Source organism: Oncorhynchus gorbuscha, linkage group LG15 (assembly GCF_021184085.1).
Source record: "Oncorhynchus gorbuscha isolate QuinsamMale2020 ecotype Even-year linkage group LG15, OgorEven_v1.0, whole genome shotgun sequence".
In the NCBI taxonomy this organism is placed as follows: Eukaryota; Metazoa; Chordata; class Actinopteri; order Salmoniformes; family Salmonidae; genus Oncorhynchus; species Oncorhynchus gorbuscha.
The window spans coordinates 19,984,257-20,009,763 of record NC_060187.1 but is presented as its reverse complement, the minus strand read 5'-3'; the positions used below and the strand labels follow the sequence as shown (position 1 = coordinate 20,009,763).

The 25,507-nt window shown below is 43.5% G+C and overlaps 1 protein-coding gene across 1 annotated transcript in view; it reads right to left on the bottom strand.

Annotated features, from left to right (window-relative positions):
- Positions 1-12,966, bottom strand: part of LOC123996718 (solute carrier family 22 member 23-like) — a 53,365-nt gene extending 40,399 nt beyond the window's left edge. Inside the window, exons 1-3 of the mRNA XM_046300350.1 lie at positions 11,780-12,966; positions 6,325-6,428; positions 5,664-5,818 (exon numbers count right to left, since the gene is read on the bottom strand). Of these exons, the coding sequence (XP_046156306.1) occupies positions 5,664-5,818; positions 6,325-6,428; positions 11,780-12,256 (736 nt within the window). The 5' untranslated portion in view covers positions 12,257-12,966. The remainder of the gene's footprint in view (positions 1-5,663; positions 5,819-6,324; positions 6,429-11,779) is intronic.
- Positions 12,967-25,507: the final 12,541 nt, after the last annotated feature.

Below are 25,507 nucleotides of genomic sequence, written 5' to 3'. Positions count from 1 at the left end.
CAAAAACCCAGGAAATCACATTGTATGATTTTTAAGTAATTAATTAGCATTTTATTGCGTGACATAAGTATTTGATCACCTACCAACCAGTAAGAATTCCGGCTCTCACAGACCTGTTAGTTTTTCTTTAAGAAGCCCTCCTCTTCTCCACTCATTACCTGTATTAACTGCACCTGTTTGAACTCGTTACCTGTATAAAAGACACCTGTCCACACACTCAAACAGACTCCAACCTCTCCACAATGGCCAAGACCAGAGAGCTGTGTAAGGACATCAGGGATAAAATTGTAGACCTGCACAAGGATGGGATGGGCTACAGGACAATAGGCAAGCAGCTTGGTGAGAAGGCAACTGTTGGCGCAATTATTAGTAAATGGAAGAAGTTCAAGATGACGGTCAATCACCCTCGGTCTGGGGCTCCATGCAAGATCTCACCACGTGGGTTATCAATGATCATGAGGAAGGTGAGCGATAAGCCCAGAACTACACGGCAGGACCTGGTCAATGACCTGAAGAGAGCTGGGACCACAGTCTCAAAGAAAGCCATTAGTAACACACTACGTCGTCATGGATTAAAATCCTGCAGTGCACGCAAGGTCCCCCTGCTCAAGCCAGCGCATGTCCAGGCCCGTCTGAAGTTTGCCGATGACCATCTGAATGATCCAGAGGAGGAATGGGAGAAGGTCATGTGGTCTGATGAGACAAAAATATAGCTTTCTGGTCTAAACTTTGGAGGAAGAAGAAGGATGAGTACAGCCCCAAGAACACCATCCCAACTGTGAAGCATGGAGGTGGAAACATCATTCTTTGGGGATGCTTTTCTGCAAAGGGGACAGGACGACTGCACCGTATTGAGGGGAGGATAGATGGAGCCATGTATCGCGAGATCTTGGCCAACAACCTCCTTCCCTCAGTAAGAGCATTGAAGATGGGTCGTGGCTGGGTCTTCCAGCAAGACAACGACCCGAAACACATAGCCAGGGCAACTAAGGAGTGGCTCCGTAAGAAGCATCTCAAGGTCCTGGAGTGGCGTAGCCAGACCTGAACCCAATAGAAAATCTTTGGAGGGAGCTGAAAGTCCGTATTGCCCAGCGACAGCTCCGAAACCTGAAGGATCTGGAGAAGGTCTGCATGGGCCAAAATCCCTGCTGCAGTGTGTGCAAACCTGGTCAAGAACTACAGGAAACATATGATCTCTGTCATTGCAAACAAAGGTTTCTGTACCAAATATTAATTTCTGCTTTCCTGATGTATCAAATACTTATGTCATGCAATAAAATGCAAATTAATTACTTAAAAATCATTACAATATGATTTTCTGGATTTTTGTTTTAGATTCCGTCTCTTACAGTTGAAGTGTACCTATGATTTTAAAAAATGTTCTCCCCACTGTATAGCTCATCTCTTGGCAGTAGTACTGTAGACTACTTTATCACTGACTTCAACCCAGAGTCTCTCAGAGCGTTCACAGTCAACCCACTGACACCCCTATCAAATCATAGCAAAATAACTGTCTACTTGAACAGAGCAATATTCAATCGTGGGGCATCAAACCAAAGGAACTGAATAATATTAAGAAATTATATAGATGGAAGGAAAGTATTATGGAAATCTACCAAAAAACAGGCAACAACCAATTCAATTTCTTTTACACAACTTCCTAATAGTGAAGGTGTTAACTTGGCAGTAGAAAACCGAAACAGTATATTTGACCTCTCAGCTTCCCTATCAAATCTAAACCTTTCAAACAGAAAACCGAAGAAAATTAACAACAATGACAAATGGTTTGATGAAGAATGCAAAAACTTAAAGAAATTGAGAAACCTACCCAACCTAAAAATTAGAGACCCAGAAAAACATGAGCCTTCGCCTTCACAATGGTGAATCACTAAAACAATAAATAAATAGACAACGGAAAAAGAAGGAACAGCATGTCAGAAATCAGCTCAATGTAATTGAAGAATCCATAAACTCTAACCAATCCTGGAAAGATTGGAAAACACTAACCAAACAACAACAAGAAGAGTTATCTATAGGGATGTGACATTTTTGGCCGACACCGATATCCAATATTTTCCTTGACAAAAAACCCCCGATACCGATACTGAAAACAAATAATATTGTTTTTGCGGCCTTTTAAGCATTCTAGTAGTTAAATAGTTGAAACACACACCCACACTGACCAAAAAGCAATTTTTGGGGTATTTACGTATGTCCCCATTACCAGTAAAACATAGTCAAAACCTATTTCTTTCACTTGCTGTGCTGTTTCGTTGTTCATTTGTTCAGTCGTTTCATTCTCAACCAGGATTTCATCATACATGTCAAGCAGTGAAGTTTCAGCTCTGTCTGTCCATGGCCTCTTTTCCTCGGTGCGCACTGTCACTGTGTCTGTTTCCACCTTGTCCAGCTGTGTATGTAACATTCCACGTAAACCCTGTTTCTTGTCTGCATCGAAGTAGCGGTCCTTGTAGCGAGCATGGTGCAACACAGTAAAGAGGCTCAGAGAGAATGCCACTGAATTGCTTGTACACAGCCTCTTGTAGAGTACTTTTGCAGGTTTTAACCCCACAGTCTGTGTGGGCAGTTTTGTTGAGCAGGCGTTTCAATGCCATGACAGAGGGTATCACGTCTGCTGCAGACACAGGTGAAGAGCTTATTTCTCCAGTCAGTTGTTCGAATGGAGCTAGAAGTGTGTTCATGTAACGTCATCTATCGACGCTATATAGGTATGCACGTCATCTATCTACGCTATATAGGTATGCACGTCATCTATCTACATTATATAGGTATGCACGTCATCTATCTACGCTATATAGGTATGCACGTCATCTATCTACGTTATATAGGTATGCACGTCATCTATCTACGCTATATAGGTATGCACGTCATCTATCTACGTTATATAGGTATGCACGTCATCTATCTACGTTATATAGGTATGCACGTCATCTATCTACGTTATATAGGTATGCACGTCATCTATCTACATTATATAGGTATGCACGTCAGCTTTGACATCGGTTTTGAACATCGACTTTAAACTAGACATCGGGCCGATGTTGGTATTTTTAGCTAATATGGGCCAATTCCTATAATCTTACCGATATATTGTTATCTATCCAAAACGGAGATGTAAGGGGAAACCACTTTTCCAATATTTTTGTCCCTATAACAAAGAAAAAACTGCAAAAAAATATACATGATCAAATACAAATCTTAGAATCAACTATTAAAGACCACCAGAACCTATAGGATTCTCCAATGTAAATTGAATGAACAACAGGACAAAATACAACCCCTCCAACCCAAAAAGGTCTGTGGTGTTGATGGTATCCTCAATGAAATTATAAAATAGACAGACCACATATTCCAATTGGCTATATTAAAACTCTTTAACATCATCCTTAGCTCTGGCATCTTCCCCAATATTTGGAACCAAAGACTGATCACCCCAATCCACAATAGTGGAGACAAATTTGACCCCTTTAACTACCATGGGATATGCGTCATCAGCAGCCTCGGGAAAATCCTCTGCATTATCATTAACAGCAGACTAATTCATTTCCTCAGTGAAAACAATGTACTGAGCAAATGTCAAATTGGCTTTAAAACAAATTACCATACGACAGACCACGTATTCACCCTGCACACCCTAATTGACAAACAATCCAATCAAAACAAAGTCTTCTCATGCCTTATTGATTTCAAAAAAGCTTTTGACTCAATTTGGCATGAGGGTCTGCTATACAAATTGATGGAAAGTGGTGTTGGGGGTAAAACATACAACATCATGTAATCCATGTCCACAAACAACAAGTGTGCGGTTAAAATTGGCAAAAAACACAAACATTTCTTTCGACAGGCCCGTTGGGTGAGACAGGGATGCAGCTTAAGCCCCACCCTCTTCAACATTATATATCAACGAATTAGCAAAGGGCACTAGAACAGTCTGCAACGCCCAGCCTCACCCTACTAGAATCTGAAGTCAAATGCCTACTGTTTGTTGATGATCTGGTGCTTCTGTCACCAACCAAGGAGGACCTACAGCAGCACCTAGATCTTCTGTCAGACCTGGGCCCTGACAGTAAATCTCAATAAGACAAAAATAACGGTGTTCCAAAAAAGGTCCAGTCGCCAGGACCACAAATACAAATTCCATCTAGACACCGTTGCCCTAGAGCACACAAAAGCTATGCATACCTCGGTCTAAACATCAGCGCCACAGGTAACTTCCATAAAGCTGTGAACGAGCTGAGAGCCAAGGCAAGAAGGGCTTCTATGCCATCAAAAATAACATAAAATTTGACATACCAATTAGGAACTGGCTAAAAATACTTGAATCAGTTATAGAACCCATTGCCCTTTATGGTTGTGAGGTCTGGGGTCCGCTCACCAATCAATAATTCACAAAATGGGACAAACACCAAATGGAGAGACTGCATAAATGATTCTGCAAAAATATCCTCAGTGTACAACGTAAAACACCAAATAATGCATGCAGAGCAGAACTAGGCTGATACCAGCTAATTATGAAAATCCAAAAAAGAGTTGTTTAAATTCTACAACCACCTAAAAGGAAGCGATTCCCAGACCTTCCATAACAAAGCCATCACCTACAGACAGATGAACCTGGAGAAGAGTCCCCTAAGCAAGCTGGTCCTGGGGCTCTGTTCACAAACAGACCCCACAGAGCCCCAGGACAGAAACACAATTAGACCCAACCGAATCATGAGAAAACGAAAACAGAATAACTTATAAACAATTAACAAAAAAACTCAGCAAACTAGAATGCTATTTGGTCCTAAACAAAGAGTACACAGTGGCAGAATACCTGACCACTGTAACTGACCCAAACTTAAGGAAAGCTTTGACTATGTACAGACTCAGTGAGCATAGCCTTGCCATTGAGAAAGGCTGCCGTAGGCAGACCTGGCTCTCAAGAGAAGACAGGCTATGTGCACATTGCCCACAAAATGAGGTGGAAACTGAGCTGCGCTTCCTAACCTCCTGCCAAATGTATGACCATATTAGAGACACATATTTCCCTCAGATTACACAGATCCGAAAACAAACCCCATTTTGATAAAGTCCCAAATCTACTGGGTGAAAAACCAGTGTGCCATCACAGCAACAAGAAAAGGGCAACCAATGAAGAACAAACACCATTGTAAATGCAACCCATATTTATGTTGATTTTTTTCCCCCTTTTGTACTTCAACTATTTGTACATCAACACTGTAAATATATGTACAACACTGTACATAGACATAATATGACATTTGAAATGTCTTAATTATTTTGGAACTTCTGTGAGTGTAATATTTACTGTTAAGTTGTATTGCTTATTGTTTATTTCACTTTTGTTTATTACCTACTTCACTTGCTTTGGCAATGTTAACATATTTTTCCCATGCTAATAAAGCCCTTAGCAACACACCAGAGAAGGTTTGTTGAGTGGAGAGAGGTGAAGGAATAGTGTGGAAAAAGCTGAGTGAGAGAGAGAAGTGAGGTACTACCTTCGAGGTGGAGTGATGTGGGGGAAGAGGAAAAGGAAGTTTGTGGAGTAGAGCCCTACGTTCTAGAAAGACCATGCATTGTGCTTCCTGGGCAGTCTTTGACAGACAACAGAAGTAGATACCAGGAAGTGGAGGTGTACTTACTCAGTATGTAGAGGGAGAGAGTGAGGCCAGCCAGACAGAAGCCCTCAAAGAAACGTAATGTGCTGAACATGGTCACGTTGAAGGAGAACGCTACACTCAAACCAAACACCAACATGAACAGCACCGAGACTATCAGGACAGGGTGTCGACCGAACCTGAGAGAGAGAGCGAGAGATAGAATTAGAGAAAGAGAGAGAGAGCGAATGGGAGAGAAAGAAAATTAGAAATGGAAAGAGAAATTAGTCCAATGGTCTACAACCTGATCCTGGGTTAGAGGTCAGCAGATCATTGGGTCAGAGTAGTCTCTTTGCTATAGCTACAGTTCATCCCACAGACAACTCATCAGGGAGATCTGTGGGTGTTTTTCATAAGACACTGTCTATTCTCGGATGCCTGGGGGAGTGGGGATGCAGACACAGACATGAGAACACATGTAGCAGATGGCTAAGTGCATCACTACTACCTTGCTGAGACCTAGAAGTACTGTCACCCCAGATCCAGATATGCCTTGGCTTTTTATGGGTCAGTGGTATTGACACTGTTTCTGAAGTATGTTTTGTTACGTTGGGGGGAGTTGTGAGGTACCGCCCCGGTTGGAGCGGAATTTCCACTGTCACACACAAAGACACAAAATGGAGAAGGAGAATGCTGGATCACGTACCAGTCGGCCAGGATGCCCATCACCAGGTAGCCGAAGATAGATCCCACTAAGAGAGAGAACTTGGCGATGTGAACCTTCCAGGCCGAATCACACACCAGGTTCCACTGCAGAGAGAGAAGTGGGAAATATATGTATAAAATAAACTCAGCATGAAAAGAAACATCCTCTCACTGTCAACTGCGTTTATTTTCAGCAAACTTAACATGTGTAAATATATGTATGAACATAACAAGATTCAACAACTGAGACTTAAACTGAACAAGTTCCACAGACATGTGAAATAACAGAAATTGAGTAATGTGTTCCTGAACAAAAGGGAGGGGGGTCAAAATAAAAAATCAGTCTCTGGTGTGGCCACCAGCTGCATTAAGTACTGCAGTGCATCTCCTCCTCATGGACTGCACCAGATTTGCCTGTTCTTGCTGTGAGATATTACCCCACTCTTCCACTAAAGCACCTACAAGTTCCAGGACATTTCTGGGGGGAATGGCCCTGGCCCTGGCCTTAGCCCTCACCCTCCGATCCCAACAGGTCCCAGACGTGCTCAATGGGATTGAGATCTTCGCTGGCCATGGCAGAACACTGACATTTCTGTCTTGCAGGAAATCACGCACAGAACGAGCAGTATGGCTGGTGGCATTGTCATGCTGGAGGATCATGTCAGGATGAGCCTGCAGGAGGGGTACCACATGAGGGAGGAGGATGTCTTCCCTGTAACGCACAGCATTGAGAATGCCTGCAATGACAACAAGCTCAGTCCGATGATGCTGTGACACACCGCCCCAGACCATGACGGACCGTCCACCTCCAAATCGATCCCGCCCAGAGTACAGGCCTCGGTGTAACGCTCATTCCTTCAACGATAAATGCAAATCCGACCATCACCCCTCATGCAACAAAACCGCGACTCTTCAGTGAAGAGCATTTTTGCCAGTCCTGTCTGGTCCAGCGAAGGTGGGCTTGTGCCCATAGGCGACGTTGTTGCTGGTGATGTCTGGTGAGGACCTGCCTTACAACAGGCCTACATGCCCTCAGTCCAGCCTATCTCAGCCTATTGCGGAAAGTCTGAGCACTGATGGAGGGATTGTGCGTTCCTGGTGTAACTCGGGCAGTTGTTGTTGCCATCCTGTACCTGTCACGCAGGTGTGATGTTCGGATGTACCGATCCTGTTTAGGTGTTACACGTGGTTTGCCACTGCGAGGACGATCAGCTGTCCGTCCTGTCTCCCTGTAGCTCTGTCTCAGGCGTCTCACAGTACGGACATTGCCATTTATTGCCATGGCCACATCTGCAGTCCTCATCCCTCCTTGCAGCATAAGGCATTGCTGAGGTTATAAGTAATAATACAGCAAATAACAGGAGAGAAAGAGAATGAGAGGGACATAAATGCTGTACATGTTTATCAACAACGTGATACAGTATCACACAGCAAATAACAGGAGAGAAAGAGAATGAGAGGGACATAAATGCTGTACATGTTTATCAACAACGTGATACAGTATCACACAGCAAATAACAGGAGAGAAAGAGAATGAGAGGGACATAAATGCTGTACATGTTTATCAACAACGTGATACAGTATCACACAGCAAATAACAGGAGAGAAAGAGAATGAGAGGGACATAAATGCTGTACATGTTTATCAACAACGTGATACAGTATCACACAGCAAATAACAGGAGAGAAAGAGAATGAGAGGGACATAAATGCTGTACATGTTTATCAACAACGTGATACAGTATCACACAGCAAATAACAGGAGAGAAAGAGAATGAGAGGGACATAAATGCTGTACATGTTTATCAACAACGTGATACAGTATCACACAGCAAATAACAGGAGAGAAAGAGAATGAGAGGGACATAAATGCTGTACATGTTTATCAACAACGTGATACAGTATCACACAGCAAATAACAGGAGAGAAAGAGAATGAGAGGGACATAAATGCTGTACATGTTTATCAACAACGTGATACAGTATCACACAGCAAATAACAGGAGAGAAAGAGAATGAGAGGGACATAAATGCTGTACATGTTTATCAACAACGTGATACAGTATCACACAGCAAATAACAGGAGAGAAAGAGAATGAGAGGGACATAAATGCTGTACATGTTTATCAACAACGTGATACAGTATCACACAGCAAATAACAGGAGAGAAAGAGAATGAGAGGGACATAAATGCTGTACATGTTTATCAACAACGTGATACAGTATCACACAGCAAATAACAGGAGAGAAAGAGAATGAGAGGGACATAAATGCTGTACATGTTTATCAACAACGTGATACAGTATCACACAGCAAATAACAGGAGAGAAAGAGAATGAGAGGGACATAAATGCTGTACATGTTTATCAACAACGTGATACAGTATCACACAGCAAATAACAGGAGAGAAAGAGAATGAGAGGGACATAAATGCTGTACATGTTTATCAACAACGTGATACAGTATCACACAGCAAATAACAGGAGAGAAAGAGAATGAGAGGGACATAAATGCTGTACATGTTTATCAACAACGTGATACAGTATCACACAGCAAATAACAGGAGAGAAAGAGAATGAGAGGGACATAAATGCTGTACATGTTTATCAACAACGTGATACAGTATCACACAGCAAATAACAGGAGAGAAAGAGAATGAGAGGGACATAAATGCTGTACATGTTTATCAACAACGTGATACAGTATCACACAGCAAATAACAGGAGAGAAAGAGAATGAGAGGGACATAAATGCTGTACATGTTTATCAACAACGTGATACAGTATCACACAGCAAATAACAGGAGAGAAAGAGAATGAGAGGGACATAAATGCTGTACATGTTTATCAACAACGTGATACAGTATCACACAGCAAATAACAGGAGAGAAAGAAATGAGAGGGACATAAATGCTGTACATGTTTATCAACAACGTGATACAGTATCACACAGCAAAATAACAGGAGAGAAAGAGAATGAGAGGGACATAAATGCTGTACATGTTTATCAACAACGTGATACAGTATCACACAGCAAATAACAGGAGAGAAAGAGAATGAGAGGGACATAAATGCTGTACATGTTTATCAACAACGTGATACAGTATCACACAGCAAATAACAGGAGAGAAAGAGAATGAGAGGGACATAAATGCTGTACATGTTTATCAACAACGTGATACAGTATCACACAGCAAATAACAGGAGAGAAAGAGAATGAGAGGGACATAAATGCTGTACATGTTTATCAACAACGTGATACAGTATCACACAGCAAATAACAGGAGAGAAAGAGAATGAGAGGGACATAAATGCTGTACATGTTTATCAACAACGTGATACAGTATCACACAGCAAATAACAGGAGAGAAAGAGAATGAGAGGGACATAAATGCTGTACATGTTTATCAACAACGTGATACAGTATCACACAGCAAATAACAGGAGAGAAAGAGAATGAGAGGGACATAAATGCTGTACATGTTTATCAACAACGTGATACAGTATCACACAGCAAATAACAGGAGAGAAAGAGAATGAGAGGGACATAAATGCTGTACATGTTTATCAACAACGTGATACAGTATCACACAGCAAATAACAGGAGAGAAAGAGAATGAGAGGGACATAAATGCTGTACATGTTTATCAACAACGTGATACAGTATCACACAGCAAATAACAGGAGAGAAAGAGAATGAGAGGGACATAAATGCTGTACATGTTTATCAACAACGTGATACAGTATCACACAGCAAATAACAGGAGAGAAAGAGAATGAGAGGGACATAAATGCTGTACATGTTTATCAACAACGTGATACAGTATCACACAGCAAATAACAGGAGAGAAAGAGAATGAGAGGGACATAAATGCTGTACATGTTTATCAACAACGTGATACAGTATCACACAGCAAATAACAGGAGAGAAAGAGAATGAGAGGGACATAAATGCTGTACATGTTTATCAACAACGTGATACAGTATCACACAGCAAATAACAGGAGAGAAAGAGAATGAGAGGGACATAAATGCACATGTTTATCAACAACGTGATACAGTATCACACAGCAAATAACAGGAGAGAAAGAGAATGAGAGGGACATAAATGCTGTACATGTTTATCAACAACGTGATACAGTATCACACAGCAAATAACAGGAGAGAAAGAGAATGAGAGGGACATAAATGCTGTACATGTTTATCAACAACGTGATACAGTATCACACAGCAAATAACAGGAGAGAAAGAGAATGAGAGGGACATAAATGTACATGTTTATCAACAACGTGATACAGGACATAAATGCATAAATGTACATGTTTATCAACAACGTGATACAGTATCACACAGCAAACTACATGAGAGAAAGAGAATGAGAGGGACATAAATGCTGTACATGTTTATCAACAACGTGATACAGTATCACACTGCAAACTACATGAGAGAAAGAGAATGAGAGGGACATAAATGCTGTACATGTTTATCAACAACGTGATACAGTATCACACAGCAAATAACAGGAGAGAAAGAGAATGAGAGGGACATAAATGCTGTACATGTTTATCAACAACGTGATACAGTATCACACAGCAAATAACAGGAGAGAAAGAGTAAGAGTTGTTAGGGATAAACCTAAAAGATCCTGAAGCACAACTTGGTTGGAGAGAGTAAGGAAGAGATAGGGAGAGAGAGAAAGAGGGAAGAGAGAGATTGAAGGAGAGTAAAAGGGCAAGAGAGAAGAGAGAGATGAGTACCGGGTATGATTGATAAGTCTACTGTAATAGGTTCATCAATGGGCTATTTAAACCCAGCATTATCTGAAAAAGCAGATGTCTGTGGCACTGAACACACCACACACACAATAAAAACACTAAGAAAGGATCCCACACACTAACACACACAGTTAAACTTAATCTCATATAAGAATGTACCTGTTTTAGATTGAATTGTTATTTTGTCAAACCTGCTCAGATGCAGGTCAATGCGTTGGGGGTCAAAAGAGACCTGCTACACCTACTCTTCTGCTATGATGGATTGTACAATAATCACATCCTCTGCTCTCATCAGTATCACAGAGTGGCCTAATAGGCAACACCACCGTAGGATTCATTCAATTAGCTGGCATGGATTGTTATACTCCAAAGTGTAGTGTGTTTTGATCATGCCAACTGGGGTCAGCTGAGATATGAAAGTGGTTTGAAAATGAGTGGGCACCAGATACTGTATGCTCTGAGGGCAAACTGTGCTCTGTCTTACAGTAGGCCTATGGCACAGAATGTACAGAATGGAACATTGGCAGAGTGCTGGGTAGACTAAACTCCACTGAGACCAGCTTGTGCCCCATAGCTGCATAGGATGTGCTGTTAGTGATGCTGATGATTGCTGATGATTGTTCAGCTTTTTCAGATGCCGAAACAGTCAGAGGGGAGGTATGGCATCTGGTGCACACTTGTTACCTTGGTTACCACGTTCTGACTGAGTCCAGTCTGCAGTTCCAGCTTCCACTCCTTACACGCGCATTGCATGCCACCGCTGTCACCGACACCGTCTCTTGTACCATTGTCTAGGGGGAGGTAAGGCACGGGTGTACCAATGCCACCATTCGTTACGGTCACCGGTAACGTTAAAGATCCCATGGTCCAATTACTCCCGTTGACCAGAGGCTGTACGCACGTGCCGTTCGGTTGGGCCAAAAGGAAATAATCCGAAAACTGGCTAAATCCGATAAATAAAGCCGGTATCCACGTCAGGATCACGAGCTGCTTTTGGTGTTTCCCAAACCCCCCGAGAGACGGTAGAACTGAGCCGTCGACGTGCGGCAGCAGTCTGGGGGCCTGTGTCTGCTCCAGCGACACGAAGCCGTTCTCAATTGGCGGTTGGTCCCGCTCCTGCTGCTGCGCCTCTGGCACCGGCCGCTCTGGTCCCGCTGCCATCCTCGACAACAAAGAACTGCCAAAACCCTGGAGCTCTGCTGCCCTGTCCACTCGGCTCTGCGTAAACCCTGTGTTACAAAGGAAACCCAGAGCGCAGGCAGACAAAATGTATACAACAAAGACTGGGGAAGAATGAGAGTTGAATCGGGGTCCTCTGGAAGATTACCGAGTGGTTGCTCGTCTCACCATGGTGCTCCGGTTAGAATAGGCTGACCGAATGACGGTTTCAGGTGGAGCCTGGGGCTCAGGGCGAAGCTGCGGCGAGGGCACCGGCAAGGTGTGGGCTCGGAGAGGCAGGCATGCTCACCATGCTGAAGGTCTTTGTGTTCCAACGGGATAGCATCCATTCATGTGGGGTTAAACTAGACACACAGGCAAAGAGGTGTGGGTGACTGATCGTCACATTTGCTAGCCCCTCCACGCGCTCCACAGGTAACACACCTGCCAAGTCCTTGACCCCTCGCAGGTATAGTGGTGGTTGTGGTGGTCATTGCTGCAGTTTGCAGACAGAACCAGCCGTATAGGGGTCTATCCTACATATCATACGGCTCTCATCCAATATGAGATCACCGTTTGATTTCAATTCATATTCGTCCAGGTCTCTCCGTTCGTATACACTTGGCTTTGAACAAGTCGACCACACACTCCAATCCTGCTTCGTTTCGCTGGTAATCGGTGTAGGCTAAACTGTGCTGTGCACTCAGTCTCCGAGAATCAAGCCCAGCCCTTCACCGTTGTTCGGCGCGCTGTGATTGGTCCGTGTTCACGGGGCGATCGATTGCACCACTGACGCGCAATTGGAAATCGGTGCCGTAGCCTACCGAAACCGCGACAAAGATATCCTTTGTTTACCACCTGCCCCCTTTCCCTCAAAATAGTAACACGGGTTTGTGAGAAATACTACACAGTTCATGTTTATCATCAATTAGTTGAGATTTAGAGATTAACTGGAGATGTGTTGGAGGCAATAAGGATTTGTGTCAATTAAAGCCTCACTCGCACAGGCTACCCCCCACACACACACACACACACTCCATACAGCTGCGTGTATTATGTATGTCAGAATGTCTGACTCATAAATAGATAATAACGTTTGCATTTCTGGAGATGACAATAGCCTGTCACACAGATGGGTTGCAGCTGCAGCCTATTGTACAATCATGACATTGTCTCCTCCGCAGGGTGATGTGTGGGTAGTCCTTCGCCAGAGGGCGTCAAATGATCAAAATCTGTTAAAGAGTCCTTGCATTGCTCAACGTTTGACAAGAAGTATGGTAATCTGTTGTTTTAGAATTCATCTGATGCATCACTTTCTCTCCTCTAATTTGTTCCCGGTGTGAAATGTTATTTGCTCAAATGTCAGAGAGACATGGATGAGTTGAACGTTACACCCAGGCTTGAATTTGGTCACCATAGCTCAGGTGTGCCAGGAAGTGATGATTATTAAAGGTCATATAATAGATGTACTTGAGGAAAACACCAGTTTTCTCCACATGATCTGCTTCACAATCCGACTGCACGATATCTAGGTCATTTAATGTGAAACAACACACCCTTTTATGATTTGATGACATGTCAAGTCATATGGCATATTCTATTTCCCCATCCTGCACTGCAGCGCTGTAAAGATGCAGTATTACTGTAGTGAACATGGAGGCAGTAGAACCTCATCATAACCTTCACTAGTTAGGATACAACAGTAACAGTAGGCTCGTAGCACAGCTAAACAGAACCATATGGCTCTCCAGCAAGATAGTGTCTTCTCTCTCACATATTCTCAATCTCACAATCATTGCATTGGTACACTATTAGAATATACATTTCTTCATAGATTTATGGGGCAAAACTTGACCTGATATTGAAAACTTGTGAATTGCTTCTGAATGCCTGACTATTGCTCAGCGCTGGAAAAAAAACAGCCAGCCGGTAGTCAGTGACTTTTTGACAGCATGTGTATGTAATGATGTTATGAATAAAAAACAACAGACTGATCTGATTCGTCATTTATTGGTGTCGGCATGACATTGCTATGACATCGAGGTGGTATCCGGAGTGTGATTGGCTCTTTCACAGCTAGATGAGAACATGTGCTCAGCCCTCACTCATTTCTCACCTACACACAAGCACCTCGCCTCTGCTCGGCCGCTGGCTTACCCAGACATTCCTTCAGGGGGTTAGAGACAGAGGGAGGGAGGAGGGGGGGAAGCGGAGGAGGAGAAGTGTGTGTCACATATCACTGTCTCCCAACCACACCCTTGTATACCTTCACTCCTGACACACACACACACACACACACACACACACACACACACACACACACACACACACACACACACACACACACACACACACACACACACACACACACACACACACACACACACACACACACACACACACACACACACACACACACACACACACACACACACACACACACACATTGTCAGGACTCGTGAATTTGCCCAAGGTTTGGAAATTGCTGAATGAAAAAATAAGGTGAAATACTTTTATATTTAAAGGTTCAATAGACAAACAATAGACAGACATATGCATATGGGAAGACAGACACGCTCCTCTGAGAGGTTCGTAGCAATCTTCCAACCTCCTCAAGGGCAGGCAGGCGTAAATACTCATACTTATCTGTTCCAGGCCCCTGATCAAAACATGAATCAAGGTTGTCGAGACCACTTGGGTCAGAGTGAGCCGTATATTAGATGTCTTTATCATCTGAAACCACTGATGGCTGAATATACAGCAATTGGCCCTCGGCCTCAGGAAGGTCACCTAGGATACAAGGTTCTCCTTTATGGTGATTCCTAACCTCTTGGAAGTCACTCAGGGGCTGAGTTCAGATTTAAGGGGGGCCAAGAATTTAGATTTTACTGACACACACACACACACACACACACACACACACACACACACACACACACACACACACACACACACACACACACACACACACACACACACACACACACACACACACACACACACACACACACACACACACACACACACACACACACACACACACACACACACAATGTTGGTATTACTATCCAAGTGGGGACCCATAACTAATAACCCTAACCCCAAACCTAACTCCTAAGCCTAAAATAGCCTCTTCCTTTTGGGGACCTGCGAAATGTCCCCACGAATGTTCCTTGTTTTACTATCCCTGTGAGGACTTTTGAAACCCAAAAGTATTGGTCATTATACATTTACAATCTACTTTAATTACAGTTATTTACTTGATATGTTTTGTGAATAAAGATGCCAACAGACTGATTAATCTCTCTTGTGAAGTTTTAGCTTACCTTTTGCCTTTTAAAACAAGTTTGAGGAAACTGTTGAAAAACTATTGTGCTATCTCATAAAAGACATACACTATATATACAAAAGTATGTGGACACCGCTTCAAATGAGTGGATTCGACTATTTCAGCCACACCCGTTGCTTACAAGTGTATAAAATAGAACACACAGCCATGCAATCTCCATAGACAAACATTGGCAGTAGAATGGCCTTACTGAAGAGATCAGGGACTTTCAACGTGGCACCGATATAGGATATCACCTTTCCAACAAGTAATTTCATAAAATTTCTGCCCTGCTAGAGCTGTCCCAGTCAACTGTAAGTGCTGTTATTGTGAAGTGGAAACGTCTCGGACAGGGGTACTCAAGTACTATTTGAGAATGTCCCGTCACACAAATTTCCTAGGTGTAACGTCTGCTTCCAACTCACACCCTCAAACACGTAGATCCCCTGAACACAGCTCACTTTCCAGCCCACTTTCCAGCTCATACTCTCAAACACCTAGATCCCCTGAACGCAGCTCACTTTCCAGCCCACTTTCCAGCTCATACTCTCAAACACCTAGATCCCCTGAACCCAGCTCACTTTCCAGCTCAAACACTTTCCAGCTCACTTTCCAGCTCATCCAGCTCTCTCAAACACCTAGATCCCCTGAACACAGCTCACTTTCCAGCTCACTTTCCAGCTCTCTCAAACACCAGATCCCAACTTTCACCTGTTCAAACACACCTGTATCCAGATCCCAATCACCTGGCGTCTGTATGTCATTACCACACACTATTTAGTTCAAGTCTTTGCACCCCATCACTGTGAGGTATTGTTTGTTTTGTAACACACATCGTTCATAGCGCAATTTCGGTTTTTGGTGAGTCACTGTCCCGTGTAGGATAGTTTGTGCCTGCCTCACTAACGATGCCTACTCCCTGCCTGTACTTTAGCCTATCAGATTTCCTGTTATCTACTGATTGCCTGATCTCCCAGACTACATTACTAGCCTTCTCCCTGCTTGAACTATTTCCCTTTTGGACCCCCCCTCCCCCCTGTGTATTACCTTCTGCCTACCCCGAGACCCAGCTACCTGCCTCCTCCTGTGGTGCTTTGCAATAAACACCTGCTGCGCCCTGCACTTGAAACCAGCTCTCTGTCTCCCCTCGCTTATTACACTAGGTGGCAAAGGTCTGGATGGATGTTATTTATCGGCGTAGTAACAAACCCACACCTCGCAACCCATGCAAACCCAGACTGTTCATACCCCTCTTGTTGGCGTTGAGCAAATTTAGCAGTTTAAGTTAATTTCCTGCAATTCTACACATTATTCCATATCTGCCCGAATGCATAGTGACAACAGTAAAGTTTGGTGGAGGAGGAATAGTGGTCTGGGGCTGTTTTTCATGATTTGGGCTAGGCCCCTTACTTCCAGGGAAGGGAAATGTTAACGTTACAGCATAGAGTGACATTCTGTGCTTCCAACTTTGTGGCAACAGTTTGGGGAAGTGCCTTCCTTGTTTCAGCATGACAATGCCCCTGTGCACAGGCGAGGTCCATACAGAAATGGTTTGTCTAGACCGGTGTGGAAGAACTTGACTGGCCTGAGCCCTGACCTCAACTCCATCGAACACTTTTGAGATGAATTGGAAAGCTGTCTGCGAGCCAGGCCAAATCTCCCAACATCAGTGCACGACCTCACTAAGGCTCTTGTGGCTGAATGGAAGCAAGTCCCTGCAGTAATGTTCCAACATCTAGTGCAAAGCCTTCCCAGAAGAGTAGAGGCTGTTATAGCAGCAAAGAGGGCAACAGCTCCACACCTTTGGTCATGTAGGATGCTTGTAATTTAAAAATGCTAAATATAACGACTGGTCCATTAGTGGGTGGAGCCACATCAGTTCTTACAGCAGGTAAAAGTGATACCAGTGGCCTAGTTGGGCTCAGGTGACAGATATCTGATCCTCCTTCTTCTCTCCCCCTCCATCCTCCCCCCTTCCCCTGCTCTGTCTCACCTCCTGGGTGAGTATCCATGTCACACGGCTCAAACAGGTACTCTATTGTCAGGCATCGCTCTCCCTCCATCCCTCTCACCTCTTCCCATCACTGTGCCCCTGGTGACCTAACAAAGCGTTGCCTATCCACAGGATCATTTTTAAAATAAAACAAACCCTGCTGAAGGGACTCAGATAATCACAGGATGTCCCCTCAAGTATTGTGATTTGTGTTTATTTCTCATGCCAAGCATCATTTGACTGAGACAACAAAGATGTGTTTAGCTGCAAACAGAGAGACTGTGTCAGCCTCCCAGGTGTTTCAGTGACAATCACCAATTTGGCCTACTTCCCACACACTCACTATATGAAAATATTGAAAGACCAGCTTCATCATCACAACCTACACTGAACAAAAATATCAACTCAAAATGTAAATGTGTTGGTCCTATGATTCATGAGCTGAAATAAAAGATCCCAGAAATGTTCCATACGCACAAAAAGCTTATTTCACTCAAATTTTGTGCACAAATTTGTTTACATCCCTGTTAGTGAGCATTTCTACTTTGCCAAGATAATCCATCCACCAGACGTGCGGCATATCAAGAAGCTGATTAAAAAGCATGATCATTATACAGGTGCACCTTGTGCTGGGGACATTAAAAGGCCAATCTGAAATGTGCAGTTTTGTCACACCACACAATGCCACAGATGTCTCAAGTTTTGAGGGAGCATGTATTTGGCATCCTGACTTCGAGAATGTCCACCAGAACTGTTGCCAGATAATTTCATGTTATTTTCTCCACCATAAACTGCCTCCGATGTCATTTTAGACAATTTGTCAGTACGTCCAACCAGCCTCATGCCCGCAGACCACGTGTATGGCGTTGTGTGGGCGAGCGGTTTTCTGATGTCATCTTTGTGAACAGAGCGCCCCATGGTAGCGGGGGGTTTATGGTATGGGCAGGCATAAACTATGGACAAGAATACATTTGCATTTTGCAATTTGAATGCACAGAAATACCGTGACGAAATCCTGAGGCCCATCGTGTGGCCCATTTGTTTTTAAAGTTATCCGTGACCAACAGATTTATATCTGTATTTCCAGTCATGTGAAACCCATAGATTAGGGCCAAATTAAGTAATTTCAGTAAAATCTTTGAAATTGTTGCGTTTAGATTTTTGTTCAGTATATAATGTCCGCTGGGATACAGAACTACCTCATCATCATCTTACTGTACACTCAGATTCTTCCATAGAGATCTGAGGTCTGAGCAGAGGTGTGGACTCGAGTCACATGACTTGGACTCGAGTCAGAAATCAAATATGATGACTTGCAACTCGACTTTAACACCAATGACTCGTGACTTGACTTGGACTTGAGCCTTATGACTCAACCTGACTTGATACCCTCCCCAAGCCCAAATATGAACAATTATGCTATTAAAAAAAGTATGCAGCGCATCAACTCTTCATTTAATGGATTACAGTTTGAATCGGACAGCAGCCAATCAAATTGTGCCAGCTGAGAAAAAGGTGTGCGTGGCAGGGCAGAGGTACTTCGAGTGAAATCAGATGGAGCCCTTGGAAAGATGATACCCCAAATTATTATTTTCGGATATGAAGATGACGCTGTATCAACAAAAAAAACGGTTTGTCAAAACATGCGGGCAGAAAATTACTGACGGAGGCACAACCATTTCTAACTTTGTTCGACATTTGAAGCTGCACAAAGTCATGGCTAATATAGCCAACAGCTATATATTTTATTACTTTACTAGTATATTATTATATTATTATATGCCATTTAGCGGACGCTTTTATCCAAAGCGACTTACAGTCATGTGTGCATACATTCTACGTATGGGTGGTCCCGGGAATCGAACCCACTACCCTGGCGTTACAAGCGCCATGCTCTACCAACTGAGCTACAGAAGGACCGCATATATAATATATAATGTATATAATGTAGGCTAACGTAATGTTAAATCAATGAGCCTCCACACAGTCACAGTGTGGGAATGTGATCATTTAGGCAGTTGGTAAATCCTGCCTGATGTTACTGCTGTTCCTAAAACCATTGACATACGTTAGCCTACTGTAACCTCACACACACAGAGAGAGAGAGAGAGAGACAGTGTGTTAAGATTGAGCGATTGTGTACATTTGTGGCCAAAAGTTTTGAGAATGACACAAATATTAATTTTCACAGTCTGCTGCCTCAGTTTGTATGATGGCAATTTGCATGTACTCCAGAATGTTATGAAGAGTATTCAGATGAATTGCAGTTAATTGCAAAGTCCCTCTTTGACACGCAAATGACCTGAATCCCAAGAAACATTTCCACTGCATTTCAGCCCTGCCACAAAAGGACCAGCTGACATCATGTCAGTGATTCTCTCGTTAACACAGGTGTGAGTGTTGATGAGGACAAGGCTGGAGATCACTCTGTCATGCTGATTGAGTTCTAAAACAGACTGGAAGCTTCAAAAGGAGGGTGGTGCTCGGAATCATTGTTCTTCCTCTGTCAACCATGGTTAGATGCAAGGAAACACGTGCCGTCATCATTGCTTTGCACAAAAGGGCTTCACAGGCAAGGATATTGCTGCCAGTAAGACTGCACCTAAATAATCAATTTATCAAATCATCAAGAACTTCAAGAGAGCGGTTCAATTGTTGTGAAGAAGGCTTCAGGGCACCCAAGAAAGTCCAGCAAGCATCAGGACCATCTCCTAAAGTTGATTCAGCTGTGGGATTGGGGCAAAACCAGTACAGAGTTTGCTCAGGAATGGCAACAGGCAGGTGTGAGTGCATCTGCACACACAGTGAGGCGAAGACTTTTGGAGGATGGCCTGGTGTCAAGAAGGGCAGCAAAGAAGCCACTTCTCTCCAGGACAAACATCAGGGACAGACGAATATTCTGCAAAAGGTACAGAGATTGGACTGCTGAGGACTGGGGTAAAGACATTTTGTCTGATGAATTCCTTTTCTGATTGTTTGGGGCATCCGGAAAAAAGCTTGTCCGGAGAAGACAAGGTGAGCGCTACCATCAGTCCTGTGTCATGCCTACAGTAAAGCATCCTGAGACCATTCATGTGTGGGGTTGCTTCTCAGCCAAGGGAGTGGGCTCACTCACAATTTTTCCCAAAAACACAGCCATGAATAAAGAATGGTACCAACACATCTTCCGAGAGAAACTTCTCCCAACCATCCAGGAACAGTTTGGTGAGGAACAATGCCTTTTCCATCATGATGGAGCACCTTGCCATAAGGCAGAAGTGATAACTAAGTGGCTCAGGGATCAAAACATTGATACATTGAACATTTGGGTCCACGGCCAGGAAACTCCCCAGACCTTAATCCCATTGAAAACTTGTGGTCAATCCTCAAGAGGCGGGTGGACAAACAAAACCCCACAAATTCTGACAAACTCCAAGCATTGATTATGCAAGAATGGCTGACATCAGTCAGGATGTGGCCCAGAAGGGGGGAGGGGGTTCTTTTTCATGGCTACCCATGTATTTCTATGGAAATAAAACATTTATTTGGAAAGTAATAAATATATAAACATTTTTAAAAGCATTCATGATTTGCATAAATGTAATATACGATCTATTACTCTTGTTAAAAATATGAAATGGTATTACATTTGGTGAAGAGCACATTATGACTGGTTTGGACTCGAAACTCAAAGTTTAGGACTTGAGACTTGACTCGGACTTGCCTGTCTTAACTTGGGACTTGAGTGCTAAGACTTGAGACTTACTTGTGAATTGTAAAACAATGACTTGGTCCCACCTCTGGTGTAAAGATCTCTCTTTCTTTCCTTTGTGAGAGGAGGACAAGCTGTGACCCGGTTCAAATACATAAGAGTGAGACCATGCTCTGTTTGGCATGTTACTGATTTCCTGCAAGAGCCTTGAAGCCTGAATACCATTCTATCAGACAGACTGACACACCACTCATTACCCACATTCCTTATAATTATTGACACTCCTGTTATGTCTTTTTCAGACAGAGCAACACTTCCTGTGTACATACAAACCCATCTAATCACAGCTACCTCCACCTACTGTTGAAGTCAGAAGTTTACATACACCTTAGCCAAATACATTTAAACTCAGTTTTTCACAATTCCTGACATTTAATCATAGTAAAAATTCGCTGTCTTGGGTCAGTTAGGCTCACCACTTTATTTTAAGAATGTGAAATGTCAGAATAATAGTAGAGAGAATTATTTATTTCAGCTTTTATTTCTTTCATCACATTCCCAATGGGTCAGAAGTTTGCATACACTCAATTCGTATTTGGTAGCATTGCCTTTAAATTGGGTCAAACATTTCAGGAAGCCTTTCACAAGCTTCCCACAATAAGTTGGGTGAATTTTGGCCCATTCCTCCTGACAGAGCTGGTGTAACTGAGTCAGGTTTGTTGGCCTCCTTTCTCGCACACGCTTTTTCAGTTCTGCCCACACATTTTCTATAGGATTGAGGTCAGGGCTTTGTGATGACCACTCCCCTACCTTGACTTTGTTGTCCTTAAGCCAATTTGCCACAACTTTGGAAGTATGCTTGGGGTCATTGTCCATTTGGAAGACCCATTTTTCGACCAAGCTTTAACTTCCTGACTGATATCTTGAGATGTTGCTTCAATATATCCACATAATGTTCCTTCCTCACTTCCTTTATGAAGTGCACCAGTCCCTCCTGCAGCAAAGCACCCCACAACATGATGCTGCCACCCCCGTGCTTCACGGTTGGGATGGTGTTCTTCGGCTTGCAAGCCTCCCCTTTTTTCCTCCAAATATAATGATGGTCATTATGGCCAAACAGTTCTATTTTTGCTTCATCAGACCAAAGGACATTTCTGCAAAAAGTACGATCTTTGTTCCAATGTGCAGTTGCAAACCGTAGTATGATTTTTTATTGCGGTTTTGGAGCAGTGGCTTCTTCCTTACTGAGCGGCCTTTCAGGTTATGTCGATGTAGGACTCGTTTTACTGTGGATATAGATACTTTTGTACCTGTTTCCTCCAGCATCTTCACAAGGTCCTTTGCTGTTGTTCTGGGATTGATTTGCACTTTTCGCACCAAAGCATGTTCATTTCCAGGAGATGGAACGTGTCTCCTTCCTGAGCGGTATGACGGCTGCGTGGTCCCATGGTGTTTATACTTGCGGTTTGTACAGATGAACGTGGTACCTTCAGGCGTTTGGAAATTGCTCCCAAGGATGAACCAGACTTGTGGAGGTCTACCATTTGTATTTTGAGGTCTTAGCTGATTTCTTTTGATTTTCCCATGATGTCAAGCAGAGGCACTGAGTTTGAAGGGAGGCCTTGAAATACAATCACAGGTACACCTCCAATTGACTCGAATAATGTAAATTAGCCTATCAGAAGCTTCTAAAGCCATGACATAATTTTCTGGAATTTTCCAAGCTGTTTAATTAAAGGCACAGTCAACTTAGTGTATGTCATCTTCTGACCCACTGGAATTGTGATACAGTGAATGATAAGTGAAATAATCTGTCTGTAAACAATTGTTCGAAAAATTACTTGTGTCATGCATAAAGTAAATATCCTAACCGACTTTCCAAAACTAGTTTGTTAACAAAGACATTTGTGGAGTGGTTGAAAAAATGAGTTTTAATGACTCCTAAGTGTATATAAACTTCCGACTTCAAATGTACTTGTACAAACACAGGCAATGATTGATAAGCTAAAATATAAGGTGTCAGGTAATTTGTAGAGTTGTGACAGTTTGATGACAGTTCAATGACAGGGGTTGGGGAGAGTCAAAGTGGCAAAAGTGAAGGGGTTTCTACTCAGTTTTCTTCAGAAGACAGTGTCTGAACACGCCTCCCAGAGTCAGCACAGAGAGGGGCAGAAAGAGAGGGAGAGTGTGATAGGGGGTTGGAGGAAAGACAGGTAGAGAGAGAGAGTTAGGACAGGTAGAGAGAGAGAGTTAGGACAGGTACAGAGAGAGAGTTAGGACAGGTAGAGAGAGAGAGTTAGGACAGGTAGAGAGAGAGAGAGTTAGGACAGGTACAGAGAGAGAGTTAGGACAGGTAGAGAGAGAGATAGGACAGGTACAGAGAGAGAGTTAGGACAGGTAGAGAGAGAGAGAGAGAGAGAGAGAGAGAGAGAGAGAGAGAGAGAGAGAGAGAGAGAGAGAGAGAGAGAGGACAGGTAGAGAGAGAGATAGGACAGGTACAGAGAGAGAGTTAGGACAGGTAGAGAGAGAGAGTTAGGATAGGACAGGTTAGGACAGGTAGAGAGAGAGATAGGACAGGTAGAGAGAGAGAGTTAGGACAGGTAGAGAGAGAGAGTTAGGACAGGTAGAGAGAGAGAGTTAGGACAGGTAGAGAGAGAGAGATGGGACAGGTAGAGAGAGAGAGATAGGACAGGTACAGAGAGAGAGAGATAGGACAGGTAGAGAGAGAGTTAGGACAGGTAGAGAGAGAGAGTTAGGACAGGTAGAGAGAGAGAGATAGGACAGGTACAGAGAGAGAGTTAGGACAGGTAGATAGAGAGAGTTAGGACAGGTAGAGAGAGAGAGATATGACAGGTACAGAGAGAGAGTTAGGACAGGTAGAGAGAGAGTTAGGACAGGTAGAGAGAGAGAGTTAGGACAGGTAGAGATAGAGAGAGATAGGACAGGTAGAGAGAGAGAGAGGACAGGTACAGAGAGAGAGTTAGGACAGGTAGAGAGAGAGTTAGGACAGGTACAGAGAGAGAGTTAGGACAGGTAGAGAGAAAGAGAGAGAGAGAGAGAGAGAGAGAGAGAGAGAGAGAGAGATAGGACAGGTACAGAGAGAGTTAGGACAGGTAGAGAGAGAGAGTTAGGACAGGTAGAGAGAGAGAGATAGGACAGGTACAGAGAGAGAGATAGGACAGGTAGAGAGAGAGAGTTAGGACAGGTAGAGAGAGAGAGAGTTAGGACAGGTAGAGAGAGAGAGATGGGACAGGTAGAGAGAGAGAGATAGGACAGGTACAGAGAGAGAGAGATAGGACAGGTAGAGAGAGAGAGAGATAGGACAGGTAGAGAGAGAGAGAGATAGGACAGGTAGAGAGAGAGTTAGGACAGGTAGAGAGAGAGAGTTAGGACAGGTAGAGAGAGAGAGATAGGACAGGTACAGAGAGAGAGTTAGGACAGGTAGAGAGAGAGAGTTAGGACAGGTAGAGAGAGAGAGATATGACAGGTACAGAGAGAGAGTTAGGACAGGTAGAGAGAGAGATAGGACAGGTAGAGAGAGAGAGAGGACAGGTACAGAGAGAGAGTTAGGACAGGTAGAGAGAGAGAGATAGGACAGGTAGAGAGAGAGTTAGGACAGGTAGAGAGAGAGAGATAGGACAGGTAGAGAGAGAGAGATAGGACAGGTACAGAGAGAGAGTTAGGACAGGTAGAGAGAGAGAGTTAGGACAGGTAGAGAGAGAGAGAGATAGGACAGGTAGAGAGAGAGATAGGACAGGTACAGAGAGAGAGATAGGACAGGTACAGAGAGAGAGTTAGGACAGGTAGAGAGAGAGAGAGTTAGGACAGGTAGAGAGAGAGTTAGGACAGGTAGAGAGAGAGAGTTAGGACAGGTAGAGAGAGAGAGATAGGACAGGTACAGAAAGAGAGTTAGGACAGGTAGGGAAGAGAGAGTTAGGACAGGTAGAGAGAGAGAGATAGGACAGGTAGGGGAAGAGAGTTAGGACAGGTACACAGAGAGAGTTAGGACAGGTAGAGAGAGAGAGAGAGATATGACAGGTACAGAGAGAGAGTTAGGACAGGTAGAGAGAGAGAGAGATAGGACAGGTACAGAGAGAGTTAGGACAGGTAGAGAGAGAGAGTTAGGACAGGTACAGAGAGAGAGTTAGGACAGGTAGAGAGAGAGAGATAGGACAGGTACAGAGAGAGAGTTAGGACAGGTAGGGGAAGAGAGTTAGAACAGGTACACAGAGAGAGTTAGGA